This window comes from Eretmochelys imbricata, chromosome 25, assembly GCF_965152235.1.
Source record: "Eretmochelys imbricata isolate rEreImb1 chromosome 25, rEreImb1.hap1, whole genome shotgun sequence".
Lineage (NCBI taxonomy): Eukaryota > Metazoa > Chordata > Testudines > Cheloniidae > Eretmochelys > Eretmochelys imbricata.
Window position 1 is genome coordinate 11133719 of NC_135596.1, and position 22025 is coordinate 11155743.

Here is a 22025-nt window from a genome sequence, read left to right on the forward strand (position 1 = left end):
GGAGAGACCCGGCCTGGGAAGAAAACACAGTCTAGTGACGGAGAGGATGATGATGGTGATTGATTTGTATTCCAGTAGGGCCTAGAGGCCCAGACCCCATTGTGCTGGGCTGTGTGGCCAAACAGGGAACAAAAAGAGGATCCCTGCCCCGAGGATCTTACAGCCTGCATTAAACAGAGTCCTGGGGGAGGAAGATGCATTCGAGGTCAACCTGAGCGGGGAGCTTCACTGAAGGCAGCCGGGGCAAGGGAGGCGAAGGCAAAGTGACCCAGGGTGGAGGCGCTGCTCCCCAGCCTGGGGAGAGGGGCGGGAGTGGATTATGCTGGGCACAGGAGAGGCTGTCACGACCACCCAAAGGGCGGCCTTCCCATCCCTCCTGGGGGGAGGAAGACGCAGGAGGGCAGGGAGCTGCGCTGAAGGGCAGCCCAGGGAAGGGAGGCGAAGGCAAAGTGACCCAGGGTGGAGGCGCTGCTCCCCAGCCTGGGGCGAGGGGCGGGAGTGGATTGCACCGGGGGCCCAGGGGAGGCGGTCACCACCAGCCCCGGCGCTGGCGGGGGGAGGGGAGCGGATGGCCCGGGCCCCGGCTCAGGCCGCGTCGGGGGCGGGCGCGGGGGCGGTGCGTGGCGTGCGAGGCCGGGCCGAGGGAGCGCAGCCCGGCGAGCTGCGGCAGCGAGTCGGCTCCAGGGGAGGCTGCCTGCGCGGCGCGCACCCCCCCCCCCTCCGCGCCGGGCTCCGGGCAGGGCGGGCGATGCAGCAGGCGAGGGAACAGCAGCAGCAGCAGGTGGTGCTGATCAGCCGCAGGACAGGAGCCCGCAGCCGCCATTAAACAATAGCAGCCGCCGCCGCCGCCGAGGGAAGCTGCAGCCCCGGGCCGGGGCCGCGCAGCGCAGCGGGGGGGAGGCGGCCAGGGCTGGGGCGCTGCGCAGAGGGGGGACAAAGGCGCAGCGCGGGAGGCGGCGGCGGGTGGCCCAGTGCCCGGGAGGCGGCGGCGGCGGCTGGTCCCGGCCCAGGCAGCAGCAGCAGCAGCCGGAGCCGAGCCTGACATGATGTTTCCGCAAAGCCGGCACTCGGTGAGGGGGGGGGGGGGGCGCGCGGGAGTGGGGGGGCTGATGGCACCCGAGTGTGCGTGGGGGGCGCACCCGAATGAGCGTGCGGGGGAATGCGTGGGGTGGGGGGGTTCACTGCAGTGGAATGTGGGTTGGGCACCCCAGAGTGCGCGTGGGGAGGAATGCGTGGGGTGGGGGGCTGGGCGCCCCGGAGTGCGCGTGGGGGGGCGGGGAATGCGTGGGGTGGGCGCCCCGGAGTGCGCGGGGGGGGGAAATGCGTGGGGCTGGGCGCCCCGGAGTCTACGTGGGGGGGGCGGGGAATGCGTGGGGTGGGGGGCTGGGCGCACCGGAGTGCGCGGGGGGGGGCTGGGCGTGCGTGGGGGGGGGCTGGGCGCAGCCGAGTGCACATGGGGGCAGGGGAATGCGGGGGGGGGGGGGGTTGGGCACACTGGAGTGTGCATGGGGGGAATGCGTGGAGGAGCTGGGTGCACTGGTGTGGGGGGGGGGATGCCTGGGAGACTCCGAGCACAGGACTATGTGTGTGGGGCGGGGGGCTCTGGGGTAAATGCAGGGGGCCCCGGTGGGTAAGGGGATGCGTAGGAGTGGGAGGGCCTGGAGGCGAAGCTGGTGCTGGGGATATGTGCTTAGGGGCTGGGCCGGGTGGATCGTGGCTGAGAGGCCCTGGCGGAGGTGGGGTGTAGGGAGGGGGCTTAGGAAGTGAGAGGGTGGGGGTGGCATGGGGGGGGTCAGCAGGGCACTGCGGGGAAGTGGGTGGCTGGTGGTACCCTTGACCCAGGAAGTGCAGTTGGGAGAAGCTGCCACTGCCTCCTCGTGCTTGAAGGGCCTAGCCCCTGGCAGCAGGGAAAGGGGGTGTTGCTGTGAGGAGGGGGTGGTTTGGCATATTTTGGGGTGCAGTGGGGTAATTGGGTGGGGTGGTGGGGCAAGCTGGGAGGGATATGGAGGTGCCGGGTGGGACAAGTTGGGGGGTCGAATGCTGGGGGTACAGGTTGTGGTCTGCTGTGGGGTTGCACGCTTGGGGGTTCTACTTGGAATATGGGGGTGCTGGGTGCAGCAGTGTAGGGGTTGGGTGCTGGCTGTGGCAGGCTGGTGGAAGGGGTGCTAGATTTTGGGGTGCTGATTGAGACAAGTTGGGGGTTCAGTGCTAGATGGGGCAGGCTGGTGGGATGCAGGAGCTGGGGGTACTAGATGTGTTTGGGGGGATGGTGGCTGGGACAGGGTGGTGGGAGGGGTGCAGAGGGTATTGGGGGGAGTGTGGTGTGTTGGGGTGTGTGTGTCAATCAGCACATTTACCTGAGTAGCTTTTTTCCTTTCCATAAAGCTGGTTGCTTTGCTCCCTCTGTTTTTTTTTTGTTTTTTTTTTGGGAGGGGGAAATGTGCTCACTGGAATATTTCTCTTCTCCTCCCCCCTTACTGCAGTGGGGGCTTGAGCCCATGATTATCCTGACAGAAAAGAATAAATGTTTGTTCTTCCTCCACTTTTTAATACCCACGTCTATTTAGAGCCATGTAGGAGTGTTGCCTTAAAACAAACTAGGCTGGAAGATCGGGGGTGGGGGAGGAGGGTGTCATAAACCCACCTCCACCCTTGTCAATTCTCCTTGTAAAATTCTGTGTCGGATTTCTCGAGTGGGGTGCTTCCTGGTTGAAGAGGTGCCCTGGTTCCTGTTGTTAAAGGAGGTGTTGTGGCAAAGGCCCTGGGAATGGTGATCAGCGAGGTGAAAGCGGGGCTTAGCGGTTAGGATGCTAGCCTGTTTGTGCCTCAGTTTCCCGTCTGTAAAATGGAGATGATGAGCCCTGCTCTCCCTCACAGGGGTGCCGTGGGGATAAACGCATTAAAGATTGGGAGTCGGTGAGATATCTGGCCCTCTGCTAAGTGCTGTAGACAGCAGGGCAGTGCCAGGGCTACGTGACCTTGGGCAAGTCATGTCATCTTTCTGGGCCTGCATTCCCTATCTGAGAGATGGGGGTAATAGGTGTCTCCCAGGGGTGGGGTGCTGCTTAATTCATAGACTCATAGAATATCGGGGTTGGAAGGGACCTCAGGAGGTCATCTACTCCAACCCCCTGCTCAAAGCAGGACCAATCCCCAACTAAATCATCCCAGCCAGGGCTTTGTCCAGCCTATGAATTAATTCCAGCTCCTTGGAGCAAAAGTGCTCAGGAAGGGGGCTGTTCTTGCAGTCATTGCTAGGGGCCTGGAAGCAGGGGGTGACTGCCCAGTGCTGACCCTCATCTGTGGGGCGTGAGGGCAGCTGTGCTGGAGGGGGAAGGGCTGGTCGGGGCATTGCTTTCCCTCCCGCCACATTGCCAGGCGCTCTGTTCTGTGTCGTTAAAGGGCTCGTCTCACCTGCCACAGCAGCTGAAGTTCACAACCTCCGATTCCTGTGACCGGATTAAGGACGAATTCCAGCTCCTGCAGGCTCAGTATCACAGGTGAGCCTGAGTGCCCTGCGGCTAGCCACAGCCTGGCGGGCGACAGTGTCCTCCAGGCCTTCTGCGCCCGGTCCGGCTCTCGGTGCCTAAGGACTGCTGGGAGCCAGCGGGGATGTTTTCCAGTGCCCAGGCCAAAGTGCGGTGTTGTCTTGGTGACACCCCTCCTCCCGGTGAGCCGTAGCGGCTGCTCTCCTAATACGTGACGCTCTTGGTATCTAGCCAGAGATGGCGGTGATAAATGATGCTTTCGCAGGTGGGTCCCCAGGGCCTGTCACTCGTTCTCTTCTGGTGTGACGCTTTAAAAATTAAAAAAGGGCTCTCCAGGCCGGGAAGGATTGTCCAGAGGCTGATTTGCTCGATCGCTACGTGATGATAGAGGGTTGGAAGAACCAGAGCAGTTTCTCGCAGCCTTCCCCCTAGTATAGCACTGCAGTTGCCAGGGAAATAGAACTGATCCTAACAGGTGATCCCAGAGGGAGGAGAAAGAGACCCGAGCAATGTGCTTTGGAGGAGGACTTCCTTCCCAGTGGCCAGACTTGAAATGTAATTGAGCGCATTAGAGGAAGGATTGGCCATGGCTAAAATGGCAGCAGGTTGTGGAAAAAGAATAATCATGCAGTGTTATAACCCTGTAGATAATGAAAGCTGAATGCTTTAAAATTTTCCCTTGAGCAGCAGTGCTGTTGGTTTGTCCTTTGCTCATCTATGACGAGGACGATGGACTAGCCAGTTGCACTCTGGTTGGGAGTTTCTAATCAGTTTTGCCTTCTGGCTCCCATGCACTAGCCCGTGGCGGCAATGTTTCGGTTGCCACCGCTGCAGAGGAATGTTTAAATTAAAGAATTTCAAATTTTTCAAAGAAATGTTTCTAAGGATCTTAAGATTTGGCTTTTATTGTAACAACACCTAAAATGTGGGGGCTAAATCAACCTGATGGTATCCTCTTTAATTATCGAATCCGCCATTAGGATCTGTCCATTTTGTGCCCTTATGGATATGACTTTTCGTGGCTGTTAGCTTGTACATCTAGCATGGCTATGACTTTCCCATGTGCCTTGCATCCCAGTCAGGCTTCTGCTGAACAGTAGGAGTGCAAGTTCATAGAATCATAGAATATCAGGGTTGGAAGGGACCTCAGGAGGTCATCTAGTCCAACCCCCTGCTCAAAAGCAGGACCAATCCCCAATTAAATCATCCCAGCCAGGGCTTTGTCAAGCCTGACCTTAAAAACTTCTAAGGAAGGAGATTCCACCACCTCCCTAGGCAACGCATTCCAGTGTTTCACCACCCTCCTAGTGAAAAAGTTTTTCCTAATATCCAACCTAAACCTCCCCCACTGCAACTTGAGACCATTACTCCTTGTCCTGTCCTCTTCTACCACTGAGAATAGTCTAGAACCATCCTCTCTGGAACCACCTCTCAGGTAGTTGAAAGCAGCTATCAAATCCCCCCTCATTCTTCTCTTCTGCAGACTAAACAATCCCAGTTCCCTCAGCCTCTCCTCATAAGTCATGTGTTCCAGACCCCTAATCATTTTTGTTGCCCTTCGCTGGACTCTCTCCAATTTATCCACATCCTTCTTGTAGTGTGGGGCCCAAAACTGGACACAGTACTCCAGATGAGGCCTCACCAATGTCGAATAGAGGGGGACGATCACGTCCCTCGATCTGCTCGCTGTGCCCCTACTTATACATCCCAAAATGCCATTGGCCTTCTTGGCAACAAGGGCACACTGCTGACTCCTATCCAGCTTCTCGTCCACTGTCACCCCTAGGTCCTTTTCCGCAGAACTGCTGCCTAGCCATTCGGTCCCTAGTCTGTAGCTGTGCATTGGGTTCTTCCGTCATGCCAAAAGTATTACAACAGAAGTCTGTGGTGGGCAGAAGTCGCTATTCAGAAACGACTGATTTCCCAGAACACCTCTGCCTTCAGAAGAGCCATATATGGTGTATGCAAGTGCCAGAAATACAGCTGCAGTAGACTGTAGGTCTTTCAGTGGGAGACATTTGTGAGACCTAATCTGCTGGGAAGAAATAGGTTCTGGGCAGGTAAAGGTAAAGCTGTTCCTCGTTTGAAATACAAAACCATGGCACATGCTGAAATTCTAGCCGTGGAAATCACCTGCTTTATTAAATTTAAATACATTAAATAATAGAAGATGCTGGTTTGGCTTTGTTTTTTGAGTGTCTGCATTATCAGGAAACTAGTCAGGTAATTGTTACTTTCCCATAATGCATCCAGAATCTTTTGGGAGAGTGTGTGTAATCCTGTCCCAATAGCCCATGTGATAATTCCTGGAAACAGATCCATGCTTCAATCCTTCCTGACACCTGTGACTTAACTCACCTAAGTAAGGGTTGCAGGAGTGGATCCAAAGAGTGTAAGCCCTTCTCGTCACTGGGCAGTCTAATGCTGTTAGAGGATCTCTTTAATTATTTGTAGACACAACACAAAGACAGTCTGTATCCCAAAGAGCTTACAGTCTTCTTTATAACCTCTCAATTGCTGTCGTGTTCCGGGGGGCTCATTGCACTAGGTGCTGTACAAACATACAGGAAACAACTGTTCACGAGCTGAGACTTGTAGCTCCCCCAAAGCCATTGTGATCTCTAGCCATGCTCTCTGAGCTGCTGTCTGTTTTCGCTCTTTCAGCTTGAAGTTGGAATGTGACAAGCTGGCCAGCGAGAAATCAGAGATGCAACGTCACTATGTCATGGTAAGGCTCCTCTCCAGTAGCGGAGGGCGTGGGGTGGAGGCGAGGGGCGTACCCAGTGGGACACGGTTAAACAGAACTCTAACTCTCAGATCTGCCCAATACACGACTCCCCTCCCCTCCCCCCATCAAAGTAACTGGAACGCGGCTTATCCACTTGGTGGGTGACCAGCAGATGTCACCATCTTCCTGCCTCTGTTGTGTTGCCACGTGAGGGTGGGGTCCCCGGCGAGGTGGGAGGGGAAATTTAGGGCAGATGTGTTAGAAGAATGGTTGAGAACCGCTAAACTACAAATATAGATTTGATGCGCCCCAAAGAGAGGAGAAGTTAGAAAGCTGGATTTGTAAGCAAATAAGTCAGATTATTATGGGGCCAGCAGAGAGTAGGCTGCCGTTGTGCCGGGCGCTGTACAGATAGTCCGTGTCCTAGAGAGTTTAACGAACAAAATAGACAAGACAACAGAGTAAGGGAAACGCGCATGTCACATGCCATTTTCCAGCAGGGAGCCGAACATGGTCTCCAGGCACTCAGATACCACAGCGAGAAGGGTCATTAAAAACTGACCCAGAGGTATTTTGGGGGAGACCTGAAGGTTCTCAGGGCAGTGTTGACAGGGGCATCATGAGACATGGCAGGGAGTTGCCAGTCCTGGGAAAGGGATATCCGTGTTCTGTAAGCAACAGGCAGGAGAACTTGGTGCCAGCCGGCCACTGGAGAAGCAGAGATGTTACGTGCTAAGGAAGATGGAAGTGGAGTGAAATCAAAGGAGGGCTGGGGAAACCCCCAGCTGACAGGCTGATGGGAGGAAGCACGGCCAAGCAGTTCCCGCTCAGACCTGGGCATCAAGATCCAAGGGTTTGATTCCTGGCTCTGCTACTGACCTCTCAGTGCGTCAGTAAAATGGGATGTCACTTCCCATCCCAACCTGATAGGAAGTAGTGAGGCTTTGACTTGCTAGTGGTGGTGAAGGGCTGGAAGGCAAGGGCGAGACAGTGTTATCCTCAGCTCGGTGTATTGGAAACTAGCAACGTTTGAAACTGCTGTAAAAGTGGGTTTTGTGATGCAAACGCCAGACAACGCTTACTTGTAGCACAGCTGCTGGGCGTAACTTAGACCCCAGGCTTGATCCTTCGTTACCTCGTACAGTCATCTACGCCAACACAGAGTGGGTGTGAAACGCTGCCACGTCAGAGCGGTGGGTGCTGGAGTGAAGGTGCAAGGACAGCAGAGACTCAGGCAGGGAACTGGCTGCTTGATGCACGCTTTGACGTTGTCATTCGTTAGGGAAACACTGTTCTGCTGTTCTTCTCCCAGACGTGGTCAAATCTCAGCCCTCGGTAGTGCCATCTTTGGACAGGGGGTTGCCGTCGTGTATATTTAAACACACACCTTTAACTCCCGGCCACAGGTGGGGTGGGGCTGGAAGGACAGAGTCTGCAGCTGGTGATGAGGCTTGGGCTGACATGCTCGGCTCAAGGACTTGATGGAAGTTCTTAGCGCTGTCCATAAAGATGAACCAGAGCCAGGCAGACAGCTGCTGCACCTGCCCTGGAATGGAGAGACAAGAGGCAGGAATGAATGCAGAATTTCTTCTGGGAGGAGTTATGGATTTAAAAGCAGAAATAAAAAGGGCAGTCCCACTCTGTATACATCCCCCTGCCTCAATCTCAGGCCTTGGTTGCTACACGAACAGGGGAAGTTGGCTGATAGGGGTGCTAGAGCTGTTTTTTGGACAGGGATGGGGAAGTTTTGACAGCCCCAGCTCTCATTGATACGTGCTTTGAACCAGAGGTGGCGGAGGATAGGGGCTTGGGACAATGTGGAAGGATGAAATTCTTTTCATGAGCTAGTGAGTACCAGCAATTCTCACCTTCTGCCAATTGGTGGGGCTGGGAGCGAGAGAATTCCTGCCATTTATTAGGTAGTGCCTGGGAGCCCCAATCTGGGACCGGAACCCCGTTGTGCCAGGTGCTGTACAGGCACAGAACAGAAAACCAGTCCCTGCCTCCCAAAAGCTGCTCACCTAAGTAAATCATTCAGTTTAATCCCACGTGCCCCCTGCAGACAGCTGTTGCCCTCTGTCCATCGTAGCCAGTAGCCCGTTAGCGGGGAGCGAACAGAAGGGTTTTATTTCTGAATTCGTTGGCTGCTGTGGTCATGAAACTTTGAATCGCAATTAGCGAGGGCCCCTGTTCCCTGGTCGGCTTTAAAAATGAAGAGAAGAAAATCCTCGCACGGGAGCATTGACATTAATCGGAATGAAGCAATAAGCGGATCCAAACGGCGCTATGCAGTGAACACGAGAACACCCCAGAGATGCAGCACTGGCCTCATTGAAGTAGACAGAAGCTTTTTCCTTTGATACCAGTGGAACCAGGATTTCACCCCAAGTGTGCAGAAAAGGGTGTGAAACCCTCATGCTCCAGGGCATAAATCAGCCTCTAATGGGGAGATTAATTCCCCTCCTGACCCGTACTCCTGGAACTACTTACTGCAGGGTTTCTTTCACCTTCCTCTGACACTATGTTCATAGAATATCAGGGTTGGAAGGGACCTCAGGAGGTCATCTAGTCCAACCCCCTGCTCAAAGCAGGACCAATCCCCAATATTTGCCCCAGATCGCAAATGGCCCCCTCAAGGATTGAACTCACAACCCTGGGTTTAGCAGGCCAATGCTCACACCACTGAGCTATCCCCCCTCCCCCCACCCGTTCAGTGACTCCAATCCGGCTCCTTTGCAACTTCGTTATAAAAGCTTTGATTGTTTGTGACGCTCGTTGCACGTGGAGTCTTGAGTTGTTGCTGTTTCTCTTTCCTCTCCCCCCTGCAGTATTACGAGATGTCCTACGGGCTCAATATCGAAATGCACAAACAGGTGAGACAAGCTTCTCTCTCTGGGCGCTTTCTGCAGCTGCCGGGGTGGGGTGGGGTGGGAGGAGGTTGGGCTTTCTAAGAAGTTAGTTACTTTCTTCACTGAACCTCTCTGACCTGCCCCACCCCGCCTCTGCTGGCTTAATTTCATTTTGGGAGTCATCAAAAAGCCATGAAGCTTCTCTAGGCTGTAAGATTTGAGCTGCTTTCGTGATGGATTCATTTCCTTGGGCTCCCCTGCACAGATGCACGCTTGCCTCGATGCTTGCCGGTCATTATATTTCCATGGCAGATGGCCATGGATTGGGGGCTAGAGTCCAGTTGGAGAGGGGAGACTGGGGGGGACGGGACACTCCATGCTCTGCATGTCCTGTCAGATGTTCGGCTCCGGTGGAGAAGGTGCAGGACCGGAATGAGGTGGGCATCTCCAGGGGATTGGGGAGGCACAGTGGTCCATAGACAGGCACAGATCAGAGGTAGGGCCCCTGAAGGGTGTGATGCCAGACTGAGCAGCCTCCCCTCCGGAGAGCTGTTGGAATGCTCAGTACGACACAGAGCCGGGCCTAGTTCATAACCCCCGGAAATCTTGTTTGGACTTGCTGATCTCCTTAGCAGCTGCTGCTTCCTCCCTGTCACGTGTTCCACTGAAAAGGCAGGGGAAGCAGGAAGAATCTTTTAAAGAGTCTTTGAAAACAATTAGCCTGTGATTCACGAGGACTTGTGCTGTATGGGTTTTTTTTTGATTTTGGTTTTGTTTTTTTAACTGTTCCCAGGTCGTAGAAAATGCTTGTGGTCCGCTGTTGTATAACAGCCCCAGGGACGGGCAAGCTGCTGGCGGACAGGGAGTCTCTTTGATGGGGAGAATCTGGGAGGCTGCAGATTTTATGCACCTCTTAAATCTCTCTTTGGCGTGGGGGCTGGTAAAATTCGGTCTCTTCTGTGGGCCTCTGGGTAACTTCAAACCCCTGCTGCTGACCCAGGCCCCAGCACCAATCCAAAATTAAATGTTTCTAGTTAAAGGGCAGCCCCTGCTCTGGATGGAAGATGCTGCAGAATTTGGCAGGCCCGAGTAGGGGACATGAAGCACAGTTTGTAGACCCCAGCTGTTTTCAGTGCTTTCTGGAGGCCTGATTTTCAAAAAGCAATGAGCCCCCACTCCTAAGGAAATACCCGGCCCCTTCTGTTGTCTCACGTTGGGCACTCAAAAAATCACCAGTCCCTATACACATGGATTTCCTCATTCCATGGCTATTTAAATAAAACCGAAAACTGGGTTCTGTCTGCACCTTGTTTCTAGTCTGAATTTGTCTAGCGTCAACTTCCAGCCACTGGACCTTGTCAGACCTCTGCTAGTGTGAAGAGCCCTCGGTTTTTATCAAACGTCTCTTTCCCGTGCAAGTGCTTCAGCTGTGATCAAGTCACCCCTTAACCTTCTCTTTGATAAGTTCCTTGAGTCTGTCACTACCAGGCATGTTTCCCAATCCTTTAATCTCTCTCCTGGCTCTTCTCTGAATCCTCTCTAGCTTTTCACGTTAGGTCCCCAACCTGCTTCATGGCTTCTGTAAAGCCCATTAGGTGCCTGTCTGCAACATCAACCTGGCCCTGTATTCCTCTCCCTTCAGTTGGAATCCGTCCTTTATTTTTTAATATATATATATTTTTTATGAACAGCTTTGCTCATTCCCCAGGAGAAGAGTGTTAAAAAAACGTTTAGAGTCTCTTTAGTAAACCCCATGGGAACCAACTGACACTGTTGTTTTATCTGATCTCTGCTATGGTTTTTTTCTTTTTGCCCTTATTAAGTATCGGCCTTTGTCTCTCCCTGGGCCTATTGGTTGTTATTAACCAAGTCTCCCACTTGCTAGCTCAGCTGCTGGGAGAACGTTCCTGATGCAAACTCTCAAGATTTATAGAATTTAAAAAAAAGAATAATTTGTGGGAGGGGGTGAGATGATTCCAAGGAGACCTACAACTGATTTCACCACCGCCTCTCCCTCTTGGAAGTGAGAGCAACAGTGAAACAAATGTCTGTCTGAATCTGAGCATTGTACATAATTCAGCACTTCCCAGTCTGGTTTCTAATAAATTTCCTTCCTATAGGCCCCTGCTTTCTTTATTAAATGCATATTTGAGTCCCTGAGAGGGAAGTGAGAATATTGAAAACTCAGTCGGTGGGATCAGCAGGATTTTGTTTTGCAAGGGTCTGGAGTGGATTTATTTTTTTTTTAAATGAGTCTGGGTGGCTCCTGCTAGGAGGCAGGGAGGTTGGGGGGCTGCTCAGGTGGACAGACCTTGATCAGGGCAGATAATCTGAAGGGAGTGTACCAATTTCTTCTGACCTTTTTTGTTTTTAATTCCAGGCTGAAATTGTCAAGCGGTTAAATGGGATTTGCGCTCAAGTCTTGCCCTACCTGTCTCAAGAGGTAACCTTTTTACACTGTGAATCGCGGGCAGTGGGGACTTTAAAAACACTGCTTAGAAGAGCCTGATCCTGCCAGTTGCCAAGTGCCTTCAGGTCCCTCTTGAGTTCAGTGGGCATTGTGGGGCCACCCCACCGATTTGGGCAGGTGGGGTCAGATAATTTCAAGCGCTCAGCCCTCCTGATCAGGCCCAGGTTGTTTCAAAGAGCTCTGCACCTGATGCACCAAATCTGGAAGATGTGATCACTTGCTTTAATGCCTCCATTGGAGCTCACTAGGGCTGTCAAGCAATTAGAAAAATTAACCGTGCAATTAAACAATAATAGAATACCATTTATTTAAATATTTTTGGATGTTTTCTACATTTTCAAATGTATTGATTTCAGTGACAATACAGAATACAAAGTGTACAGTGCTCACTTTATATTGATTTTGATTGCAAGTATTTGCACTGTAAAAAACAAAAGAAATAGTATTTTTCAATTCCTCTAATACGGGTACTGTAGTGCAATCTTTCTCATGAAAGTTGAACTTACAAATGAACAACTATGTACACAAAAAACTGCATTCAAAATAAACAATGTAAGATTTTAGAGCCTGCAAGTTCACTCAGTCCTACTTCTTGTTCACCCAATCGCTCAGCCAGACAAGTTTGTTTACATTTTCAGGAGATAACGCTACCTGCTTTTTGTTTACAATGTCACTTGAAAGTGAGAATGGGTGTTCTCATGACACTGTTGTAGCTGGCGTCGCAAGATATTTACGTGCCAGATGCGCTAAAGAATCATACGTCCCTTCATGCTTCAGCAACCATCCAGGGGACATGCGTTCATGCTGATGCCGGATTCTGCTCGATAACAGTCCAAAGCATAGTGGACTGACACATGTTCATTTTCATTATCTGAGTCAGATGCCACCAGCGGAAGGTGGATTTTCTTTTTCGGTGGCTCGGGTTCCGTAGTTTCCACATTGGAGTGTTGATCTTTTAAGACTTCTGAAAGCATGCGCCACACCCCGTCCCTCTCAGATTCTGGAAGGCACTTCTTCAGATTCTTAAACCTTGGGTCGAGTGTGGTAGCTATCTTTAGAAATCTCACATTGGTACCTTCTTTGCGTTTTGTCAAATCTGCAGTGGAAGTGTTCTTAAAACGAACATGGGCTGGGTCATCATCCGAGACTGCTGTAACATGAAGTATATGGCAGAATGCGGGTAAAACAGAGCAGAGGACACACAATTCTCCCCCAAGGAGTTCAGTCACAAATTTAATTACCGCATTATTTTTTTTTAACAAGTGTCATCAGCATAGAAGCATGTCCTCTGGAATGGTGGCCGAAGCATGGAAGGGGCATACGAATGTTTAGCACATCTGGCAAGTAAATACCTTGCAATACCGGCTACAAAAGTGCCATGCGAATGCCTATTCTCACTTTCTGGTGACGTAAATAAGAAGCGGGCAGCATTATCTCCCGTAAATGTAAACAAACTTGTTTGTCTGAGCGATTGGCTGAACAAGAAGTAGGACTGAGTGGACTTGTAGGCTCTGAAGTTTTATGTTTGAGTGCAGTTATGTAACACAAAAAAATCTATATTTGCAAGTTGCACTTTCATGACAGAGATTGCACTACGGTACTTGTATGAGGTGAACTGAAAAATACAAATATTTGCACTGTAAAAATGATAAACAAAAAATAGTAATTGAAATCAAAATGTATATTATTTTTATTACAACGCAAAATACAATGTATATGAAAACGTAGGAAAACGTCCACAATATTTAATAAATTTCAATTGGTTTTCTATTGTTTACCAGTGTGATTAAACCTGTGATTAATCGCGATTCATTTTTTTGAGTTAATCGCATGAGTTATCTGCGATTCATCAACAGCCCTAGACCTGACCCTCTGAAACTCTGGCCTGAAACATTTAAAGTAGCCCTTGAGTGTTCTCCCCCTTTCTACATGTTATGGCTAAAATATCCTGTCCTTTGTGGAGCATCCGCAGACGAAGATGGCCTCTGTTCTCGCTCCATGAATTTCCCAAGATTAGAGTCATCGGCTGTTTCTGTGAACTATGGTTGGGGCATGCGGGCAGCTTATTAGAAGGACGGAGTGTGTATTTAAAAAAAAAAACAAACCTCCATGTGGCTGTTCCTTAATATCTTAATTTCTTTGCTTCAATAATTAATGTACTTGCTGCCTCTCTCTCTCTTTAAAAAAAAAAAAAGAGACTGATTAATTGGAGAGGGAGGAGGGCATTGGGGGAGAACCTGACACCTCAATTTGATTTTGACTTGGCCATCTTGGCGTGTTTACATTTGCAGTACAAGTCTCCTTAAATGATGTGACGTGCAATGAAATTGTGGTCGGAATTAGCCATAGGGGTGGGGGGCTACTTTGTTCTCCATTGGGGGAGAATTTAAGGAACTTGCAGGTCAGAGCTCTTTAACAGCTTAGCCACAGCTAAACACTCTCTGTCTTACTGCATGGCTCTCACCCTGCCCCTATGCCAAACTTGAGAAGAATCAACTTGCTGGAGATAATATTCAGAGACTTTTTCCTATTGCTACCCCATGGACCAATTACCGTAGTGCCTTTTCTGAACATAGCTGCTGCTGTTCCTGTTCTGAATTTTTCTAGCATTGGTGCTGGCCTTCCCAGTGGCTCTCGAAGCTGCCTGCCATCAGAATTTGTGCCCAGGTCATGTTCCAGGGCAGGGAGCATTTGATCTCTGGAGCAAATACGTGGGTGCTTAAACTAACCAGTGTTTCTTCCTTGCTGCTTTTCATGGGGGCTGTGAGGCCTCCAAGCAGCCTGGAGTTCGCTGCATGGCCCAACTAAAGGGTAAAACTCGCCCTGGTGCTGCACAGGGACCAGAGTCCAGTTGGAGCAAATCCTGACACTTCTTTGGTGGTGCAGAGGCCTTTCTTGCATTGGAAATGGGATGGGGGGGGGTGCATGGGCCCCCAGGTGGCAGAGTCCAGCTGTACTGGGGATCCAGGGTGGATAAAAATCCATTTCTTTAATTTAAATAGATTTAAAATTTAAATTTGACATTGTGACAAAAGTGTTAAGGCCTAAATTTACTATAGTCTGTTAAAATAATTTAAATCGTATTAAGCAGTACATATTTGCACCTGAAGTCTTAAAGTCAAACCACTGAACTGGTAGCAGGCACCAGTGAAGTACCTTTAACCAGCATTTGTTGAAGTGCTAACTCAGCTTTTGACCGCCGTAGCCTCTTTTGCAGGTGCAGAGGGAACGTTTTCTTCATTTTAGTTTATTCAACTTATTCAGTTTGGTGACAAGCTCATTCAAAATTGAGAAAGCAATTGGGAGTTGGAAAAAGCAGGAATGTTGGCCTTCACAACATCCCCTGGCAATGAGTTCCACAGGTTGACTGTGCGTTGTGTGAGGAAATACTTCCTTATCTTAATTTTAAGTCTGCTGCCTATTAGTTTCATTGGTTGCCCCTGGCTCTTGTTGTGTGAAAGGATAAATAACACGTTACTTTCTCCGCACCATGCATAATTTTATAGATCTCTATCATATTTCCCCTTCATCATTTTCTAATCTATGTATAAAAAGGAGGTATGAAAGGATGAGATCTGCTAGTTCTAATATCTTGAAGGACACTGTGACCAGAAACAATCAATTCAGTTCACTAACTACAGGTAATACTTCATTTGTTTAATAAATCAGTTAGTTTTAAATGCAAAACGTGTTTTGATTAAACTTAATTTTTTCCTCTCATATCCTGCCCATTTAATGTAGTTTTATTTAACTAATAATTTTTAAAACGTTGTTGAGCTTTTTTAATTTTGTATTTCCACCCAAGTGGAAGAGCTTGACACACCACAATTAAAAAATTAATCATCTAGTAAATAAGAAATGAGTCATTCACCATCTTCTAACAGAATTGCTTAAATAAATGTGAAGAGATACAGTATATCTTCCTGGTTGGCAAAAAGAAGCACCTAATTTAGGCTAAAGGGTATATTTAGTTGCAAATCAATTTGTTACCAACCGATGAGAATCCACCTTTCTTTAGGAAAATAACAAGAAAATACAGATGCAAAACAAGATTAAAATGGATTATTATAATCAAGGGTACTGCTTGCTGATCTAAATCATGATTAAAATTGGTGATTTTTAAATTGTTTTGGTTTAAATCGATCTACCCTACCGAGCCATGTGCTGGTACGGGAGTTTGAGGTTGGGGCAGTGGAGACAACTGAGAAGGGATGTAATAGAGGTCTATAAAATCGTGAATGGGGAAGTGTTGTTTACCCCTTCACATAACACAAGAACCAGGGGCAACCAATGAAATTAACTAGGCAGCAGATGTAAAGTTAAGATAAGGAAGTATTTCTTCACACAACACATAGTTAACCTGTGGAACTCATTACCAGGGGATGTTGTGAAGGCCAAAAGAATAACTTGGTTCAAAAAGGAACTAGATGAGTTCATGGAGGATGGGTCCCTCAATCCCGAGATGGTCATGGACACAACTCCATGATCTGGGTGTCCTTAAACCTCCAACTGCCAGAAGCTGGGACTGGATGACTGGATGGCTCACTCGATAATTGCTCTGTCCTGTTAGTTCCCTCTGAGGCACCTGGCACTGGCCACTGTTGGAAGAGAGGCTACTGGGCTAGATGGACCATTGATCTGACCCAATGTGGCCATTTTTATGACTAGTCCAAGGCATCCTCTGGCACCATGTGTGGTGGGAAGGTGAGGGAGTGGAGAGCCCCATGCCCCTAACTGTGCTCATCAGAAGATGTCCCCCAAGGCCATAAACAGGACTGAAACAATATACAGGCCTTTGAGGGGGTGCCCTGCATTGGCTGTGAAACATAACCCAGGAGTCCCCTGGCCTAGGCATAACTCTGTTGGAAAAGTCTGGGCTGGTGGCTGTGTTATGGAGAGGAATGCCCTGCGGTGAAGGCCCTGGACTGGGATCCAGGAACTCATGGTTCTGTTCTCGGGTCTGCTACAGACTTCTTGAGCTTTACCTCCCTGTGCCTCGGTTCCCCGTTGGTGAAGAGGGGATAACACCGGCCTGTTTAGTTTGTGAGCTCCCAGGAACAGAGATTCTCTCACATCTATCACCCTAAGGCCCCGGTTTGAGCTGGGACGTGTAGGTGTCCCTGTAGGGTGAATAATAGCCATAATAATGACTGGGTTTGTAGCTCTGTAGGGGAAACCAATGCTAAAGCGCTCAGGCTTGGGGAAGCTTCCCGTTCCTTCCGCTCCTCCATTTCCTCCAGGGACGGCATCTGTACTGGAATGGAGAACCTGGAACTTGCTCACCAAGAAGCAGGAAACTTGCAGCTTCCTGACCCAGTGCAAGCCTGTGCCCCATGTGCTATGGCAGCATTTTGCCCTTTGATTCCCTTTCCGTAGCGTGGGGCTGATCCTTGATGTCGGGTGATCCTTTGATTTTTAACTCTTTGTGTTGGGCTTATGCCATTTAACCGGCCTCTCTTTCTCCGGAGTCTGTAGGGGGCTGGACAATAAGCCAGGGCTTGGTGTGTGACTGCTGGATCTGTTTGTGTTGAGAAGGGCTGGCAGGGGTAGAGGTGGAAATTGCCGTATTGCAAAATGGTGCATGCGTTTGTTGGAAATGCAGCTGAGGTGACTGGGGATGGCGAGGGGATCTGTTTTGGGGCATGGCAGGGGAGGGGAAGGCAGCCCACTGATCGGAAACTTCTCTCCATGGGGCCTCTCATGCATGTTGTGATTGGGAAGCGTGCCAGGCTGATAACCCAAAAGCCGCCTGTCATCCATGCTGCGCGGGCAGTGGCCATGTGGCCTTCCTTTGCCCCTCTACTGCTCCCAGCTTTGCCAGTCTCTCTCCCCCTTGATCTGGAGGGACTGTTACATCTAGGGCTGGAGGCTAGCCTGCTCTATCTGCGCCCCAGCCATTGAAGGTGCCAGTTAGTCCCCCCTTGTCCCACTGGGGGCTCTCTGGTTTGCCCACTCCCCTGCTGTGTATCTCCCCTGGGCAATTCGTCTGGTGCAGCAGGCGGGGAGGGGTGGCACACAAGAGCGGGCAGCCGTGGCATGTAGGAAGAGGACTGAACAGACTCTCACAGTCAGGGTGTGAGTCATCCAGGTGGGGCAGAAGGGGGGAAATCTTGCCCTGCCGGTGATGTCTGTTCTGCAGGTGAAGGCCGGACATTGCCAGGGCTGGTGAGGGGGCACCTTTCCCGGGTTCAGAATTCACATGTGCAGCTACAAGTAAATCCAGAGAGGGGCAGGGGCTTCAGGTCGGGAACAAGCAGAAGGTGCTCAGCTCCTGCAAGCAAAATCTCTTGGCTTGCTACCCACCAGCGACATATGTACATGGGGCCGGATCCTGCAGCGCATGCTCGGGGGAACATCTCTCCTGCCATTCATACGCAGGGAGCATTGCAGGATCAGGCCCTTTTACAATCTCCCTCCTCACCTGAGCCTCTCCTAGGACCGGAATTAACCCAGGTCGGGATGCGTTTAACCTGCCTGGCAGTGCAATCTGCTGGGAGAACCGAGGGGTCACTGGCCTGGGCTAGACCCAGCCGTGTTGAGTAACGCACAGCGATTTTAAATGACTCAAAAGCTGTCTTGTTTCCCCCCCTCCCTTCTCTACCCCCCCAGCACCAACAGCAGGTCCTGGGAGCCATTGAACGAGCCAAGCAAGTGACCGCACCAGAGCTGAATTCCATCATCCGTGTACGTGATGCGCGGTTAGGAGCGGCTGTGGGGAGGGGGGAGAGCATGAACGCCAGGCTCAGATCCCTTTGGCTAAACCCGGGGCAGGAACCAAGTGACGCCAGCCTGAATTCTTTAAATCAGACAGGCCCTGGCATGCCACAGGGTGGGGCCACAGTGGAGAGGGTTGTAGCTCTTCTGCAGGGGAACTGGTGGGGCTCTGAGCCCTGTCCCCTTGGCCTTTGCCCCCCTCCCCACCCAAACCGACGCAGGCTGTTGGCACATTGTTGTTGCCAGCAGCTGCCTCTGATGCCCCCCAAGCACCACTCACCATATCCTACACTGATCCATGCACACATGTGCCCTCTGCAGAGCATTTGACCTTGCTTAAGCCGGCTGGTTGCAGCTCTGCCCTGGCCAGGCTGGGTTGTAGAAGTTGCATCAGGCTGGCCTGGCCCAGCAAGAGCATGTGATAAGAGCCCGACTGGGCTGCCTCGGGCCAGGCCGTGTTCTGCGCTCACTCAGCCATCAGCAGCCGAGCTGCGTTCGAGTACCAGTGATGTGAGCGTCTAGACAGGGCTGCGGGGGTCCGTCTGGCTCGGCTCCATCCGTGCAGCGCAGGAACAGGGCTAGAGCCTGGTCGCAGCCCAGTGACCTTCCTCCCGCACAGGGTCAAAGCATAAGGCAGGGCTCGCACAGCAGATTTGGCTCCAAGCACCCCCAGGGCCCGGAACATGGCTGAGCCTAAAGCTGTAGCCTGGTCTGGACACAGCTCAGTCATGAGTGTAACTCGTGGAGGAGGGGAGGGTTACAGGTCCTCCTCTGTGCCTGATCCGCAGAGGGGGGCGAGTCTGTTACAGGGCCCTACAGAGCCCAGACTCTTCAGCTCAAGCTTGAGCGGCCTACGCTTTTAGTGCTGGAGGTCGCTGGTTCAGTCCCAGCTGTTGGCCAAGATGGCATTTTGAGATGAAGCCTTTTGCAGCTGGGGTACCCAGAGGCAGCAGCTTCCCCAGCGGAGCGGGGCCCTTAGCGGGAGTGGGGCTGCCCGCTTCCCAAACGACACATGACCCTCTCCCGTTGTCTGTCTGTCCATCATTCTCTACAGCAGCAGCTTCAGGCTCACCAGCTCTCGCAGCTCCAGGCTCTGGCTCTCCCCCTGACTCCGCTGCCCGTGGGCCTCCAGCCCCCTTCCCTCCCGGCTGTCAGTGCCGGCACTGGGCTCCTCTCGCTCTCCGCCCTGGGCTCCCAAGCTCACCTCTCCAAGGAGGACAAGAACGGTCACGACGGGGACACCCACCAAGATGACGATGGGGAGAAGTCGGATTAAAGTGAGGGGTTGGGGGGGAGGGGTTCAGTAAAAGATGCAGTATCACTCTGGTCAACGCTCCACAGAACTGCAGTAGTCTGTACGGTGGCAGCCCACCAGGCACGCAACCCATGCGGTGCCCCCCCTCCCCCATGCCCGGGATGGGGGGGGAGCGGGAATCCGAGCCTCCATCTCCCTTGAGAACGGAGTAGAAATGAGGCAGCAACAAACACCACGGCTACGAACGCGGGGCTGTTAAATTCCACTCTCCGCCAGCCCCCACAGATCCCTTGCTGGCCTGGGCTCGGGCCGAGCACTGCTGTCCCCAGCTCTTGGCCCGCAGTAGGTTGATCTGACCCCGTGCTGGGCAGATGGGCCCAGCTGTGTCTGGACTCTGGGTACTGCATGCAAGCCCAGTGGTACCGTTCTGCCTCTTTTCTCCCCCCTGCCGCCCCCCTCTCCTCCCCCCCGGTGCGTATTTAAAGATACAGCCCCGTTCTCCATCCCAGTCCTCCCTGCCCCTCCACGCCCCCACCTCTGTAGGTTTCGATTGCGTCTCGCTGGTTCTGGACCGGTTCTCTCTCGGCACCCCACCTACACCAGTGCCCGCTTTGCACCTTGCTGCCCTGCATGTATCCCTGTTTAACCCGTCCTGGGAGCACAGTACTAGTCCAGCGCCCCCAGGCGCCAGGTGTTTCTCTTCGCGCTGCTTCTCCTCTTGTGGCTGGAGCCCCCCCGCCCGCTGGCCCTCCTCAGCCTTGGACCTGGCTGTCTGTGATGGTGGGAGGAAGGGAGGGGAGAAATCAGACCAGATTAGAACCTCCCCCCCCCCCACTTCCCTGCCCCCCCACCGTTTGAAAAAGGATACTGCAGCTTTCTCCGTTTCTATTTCAGTGCGCTAGCGTGTCTTTCTTTTAAAAAAAAAAAAAAAAACACAAAATGGAGTTTAAAAAAAAAAAAAAGAATCTCGTGTTTGTATATAGTCCTTTAGAGAGAAATCTTGTTTTGCTTTTTGTGTTTAATCACTCGACCTATACTAAGAGGAACTGACGATGCTGTATTGAGGATGTTACTAGCTGTGCCTTTCAAATAAAGAAATAAGAAGGTTGGTTAACCCCGCGAGTCAGCTGCTGCTCTCTGGGCCTTTGGTAAAGAGAAGGGGAGAGGGTGGGTTCTGTTCTACCCCCTGGGGCAGAAGCACAGGACCTGGGTTCTTTGCCTGACTGGTTGTGTGGCCTTGAACGGCCCTGCTCCGTGCCTCAGTATCCCCATCTGTAAAAGGGGGGTGGGTCTTCCTATTATGGCTGAGTCAACTGAGATCACTGCCCTGCTGGGTCTGTACAGCACCCAGCACCTAGTGAGTGGCAGGGCCTGTCCCAGAGAGCTTAGACTTACATAGACCAGAGAGGGAGGATGGGAGGGGGAAACAAGGCACAGAGAGAGGAGGTGACTCACCCCGCAGGTCAGCAGCAGAGCTGGCAATAAAACCCGGACTCCTGCTCAGTGCTGTATTCACTGGACGGTGCTGCCTTTGCCGGGTGCTCTGAGCAGTGGGCGAAGAACACGCCCAAGGCCCTGATCCTGCGCACACTGCATCAGGCGGTGAGCGCTCGGTGTACATGAGTGTACGGCTCCAGAGGCCGTAGGAGTCAGGTGCGCTTTGAGCATGAGGAAGGGTTTCCCCAGAGCCCACCTGCTCCATTACCGTGTCCTCAACAGGGGCTTCTGCTGGGAGTCTCCGAGGTTGGGGAAGCCCTGCCTCAATTCTGCACCTGGCCACGTGTGCTCTGCCTGACCCCTCCCCCCCTCCCAAAATCAGGGCTACAGCTGAAGTTGGCCTTCCAGTGGCAGTGAGATTTCCTTGTCTCTCTCTGAGTCTCTATGCCGTTGCGGTTTTCAGAGGGGGTAGGGAGCCTGAATCCCACTGATTTTGGGGGGTTTAACTCCTGTGACAATCTTCCCTGCCTGTGCACATGAAACCGAGTGAAGGGTTGATGGCGGTGCCTAGACTAAAAGGCCGTGCAAGGATTTGCTGTCCAGGCCCCAGCACCTTTCATGTGCTGGCAAGCTTGGTTCAGCCCGGAGCTGCGCTGGGTGTTCTCTGCTCTCCCTGCTTCAGGAAAACCTCCCTTCCCTGCTCTGCGCTCCCACTCACCAGGGTGCAGTAGCTGCCTTCTGGCTTCATACAGCCGTCAGCCCACGGGCCTTTCGCTGGCACCGTGCAGAGCTCTGCAATTGCACCACGTTGTCAGCGTTAACCCTGCGCCCCGAGCTGCTGTTCCACTTTGGGAGAGGCTGCTGCTACTGTTGATGCTTTGGGTGGAACAAAACGACCCTGACATAGGAATAGGCCGGTGGCTTCCTGCTGGCGCAAGCTGAAGAGAAGTTAAAGGGGGAGGAGCAGGTGACTTTCTGGGGAAACGCAGCTGATGCCAGGGTTGGCCAAGAGCAAGTTCTGTGGTGGGTTTTCTTGGCGGCTGGATGTTACAGCGCAGGGCCACTAGACGTGGCTGGTGTAAAT

General features: G+C 52.0%; 1 protein-coding gene across 2 annotated transcripts; it reads left to right on the top strand.

Annotated features, from left to right (window-relative positions):
* The first annotated feature begins 670 nt into the window (after positions 1 to 670).
* On the top strand, positions 671 to 20618 carry TLE5 (TLE family member 5, transcriptional modulator). Of its 2 annotated transcripts, none has more exons than XM_077842108.1 (7): positions 671 to 1070; positions 3403 to 3500; positions 6153 to 6216; positions 9045 to 9089; positions 11446 to 11508; positions 18145 to 18219; positions 19307 to 20618. In XM_077842108.1, the coding sequence occupies exons 1-7, from the start codon at positions 1044 to 1046 to the stop codon at positions 19523 to 19525; spliced, it is 591 nt and encodes a 196-aa protein (XP_077698234.1). In that variant the 5' UTR covers positions 671 to 1043; the 3' UTR covers positions 19526 to 20618. The 2 variants fall into 2 exon arrangements, with proteins under 2 accessions (XP_077698234.1, XP_077698233.1); XM_077842107.1 differs by having other exon boundaries at positions 677 to 1070; positions 19304 to 20618.
* The last annotated feature ends 1407 nt before the right edge of the window (positions 20619 to 22025 follow it).

Coding starts and splice junctions, on each gene's coding strand:
- TLE5 (XM_077842107.1), top strand. CDS start 1,044: ATGATGTTTCCGCAAAGCCGGCACTCG. Junction 1,071..3,402: donor TTCCGCAAAGCCGGCACTCG/GTGAGGGGGGGG, acceptor GTGTCGTTAAAG/GGCTCGTCTCACCTGCCACA. Junction 11,509..18,144: donor TGCCCTACCTGTCTCAAGAG/GTAACCTTTTTA, acceptor CTACCCCCCCAG/CACCAACAGCAGGTCCTGGG.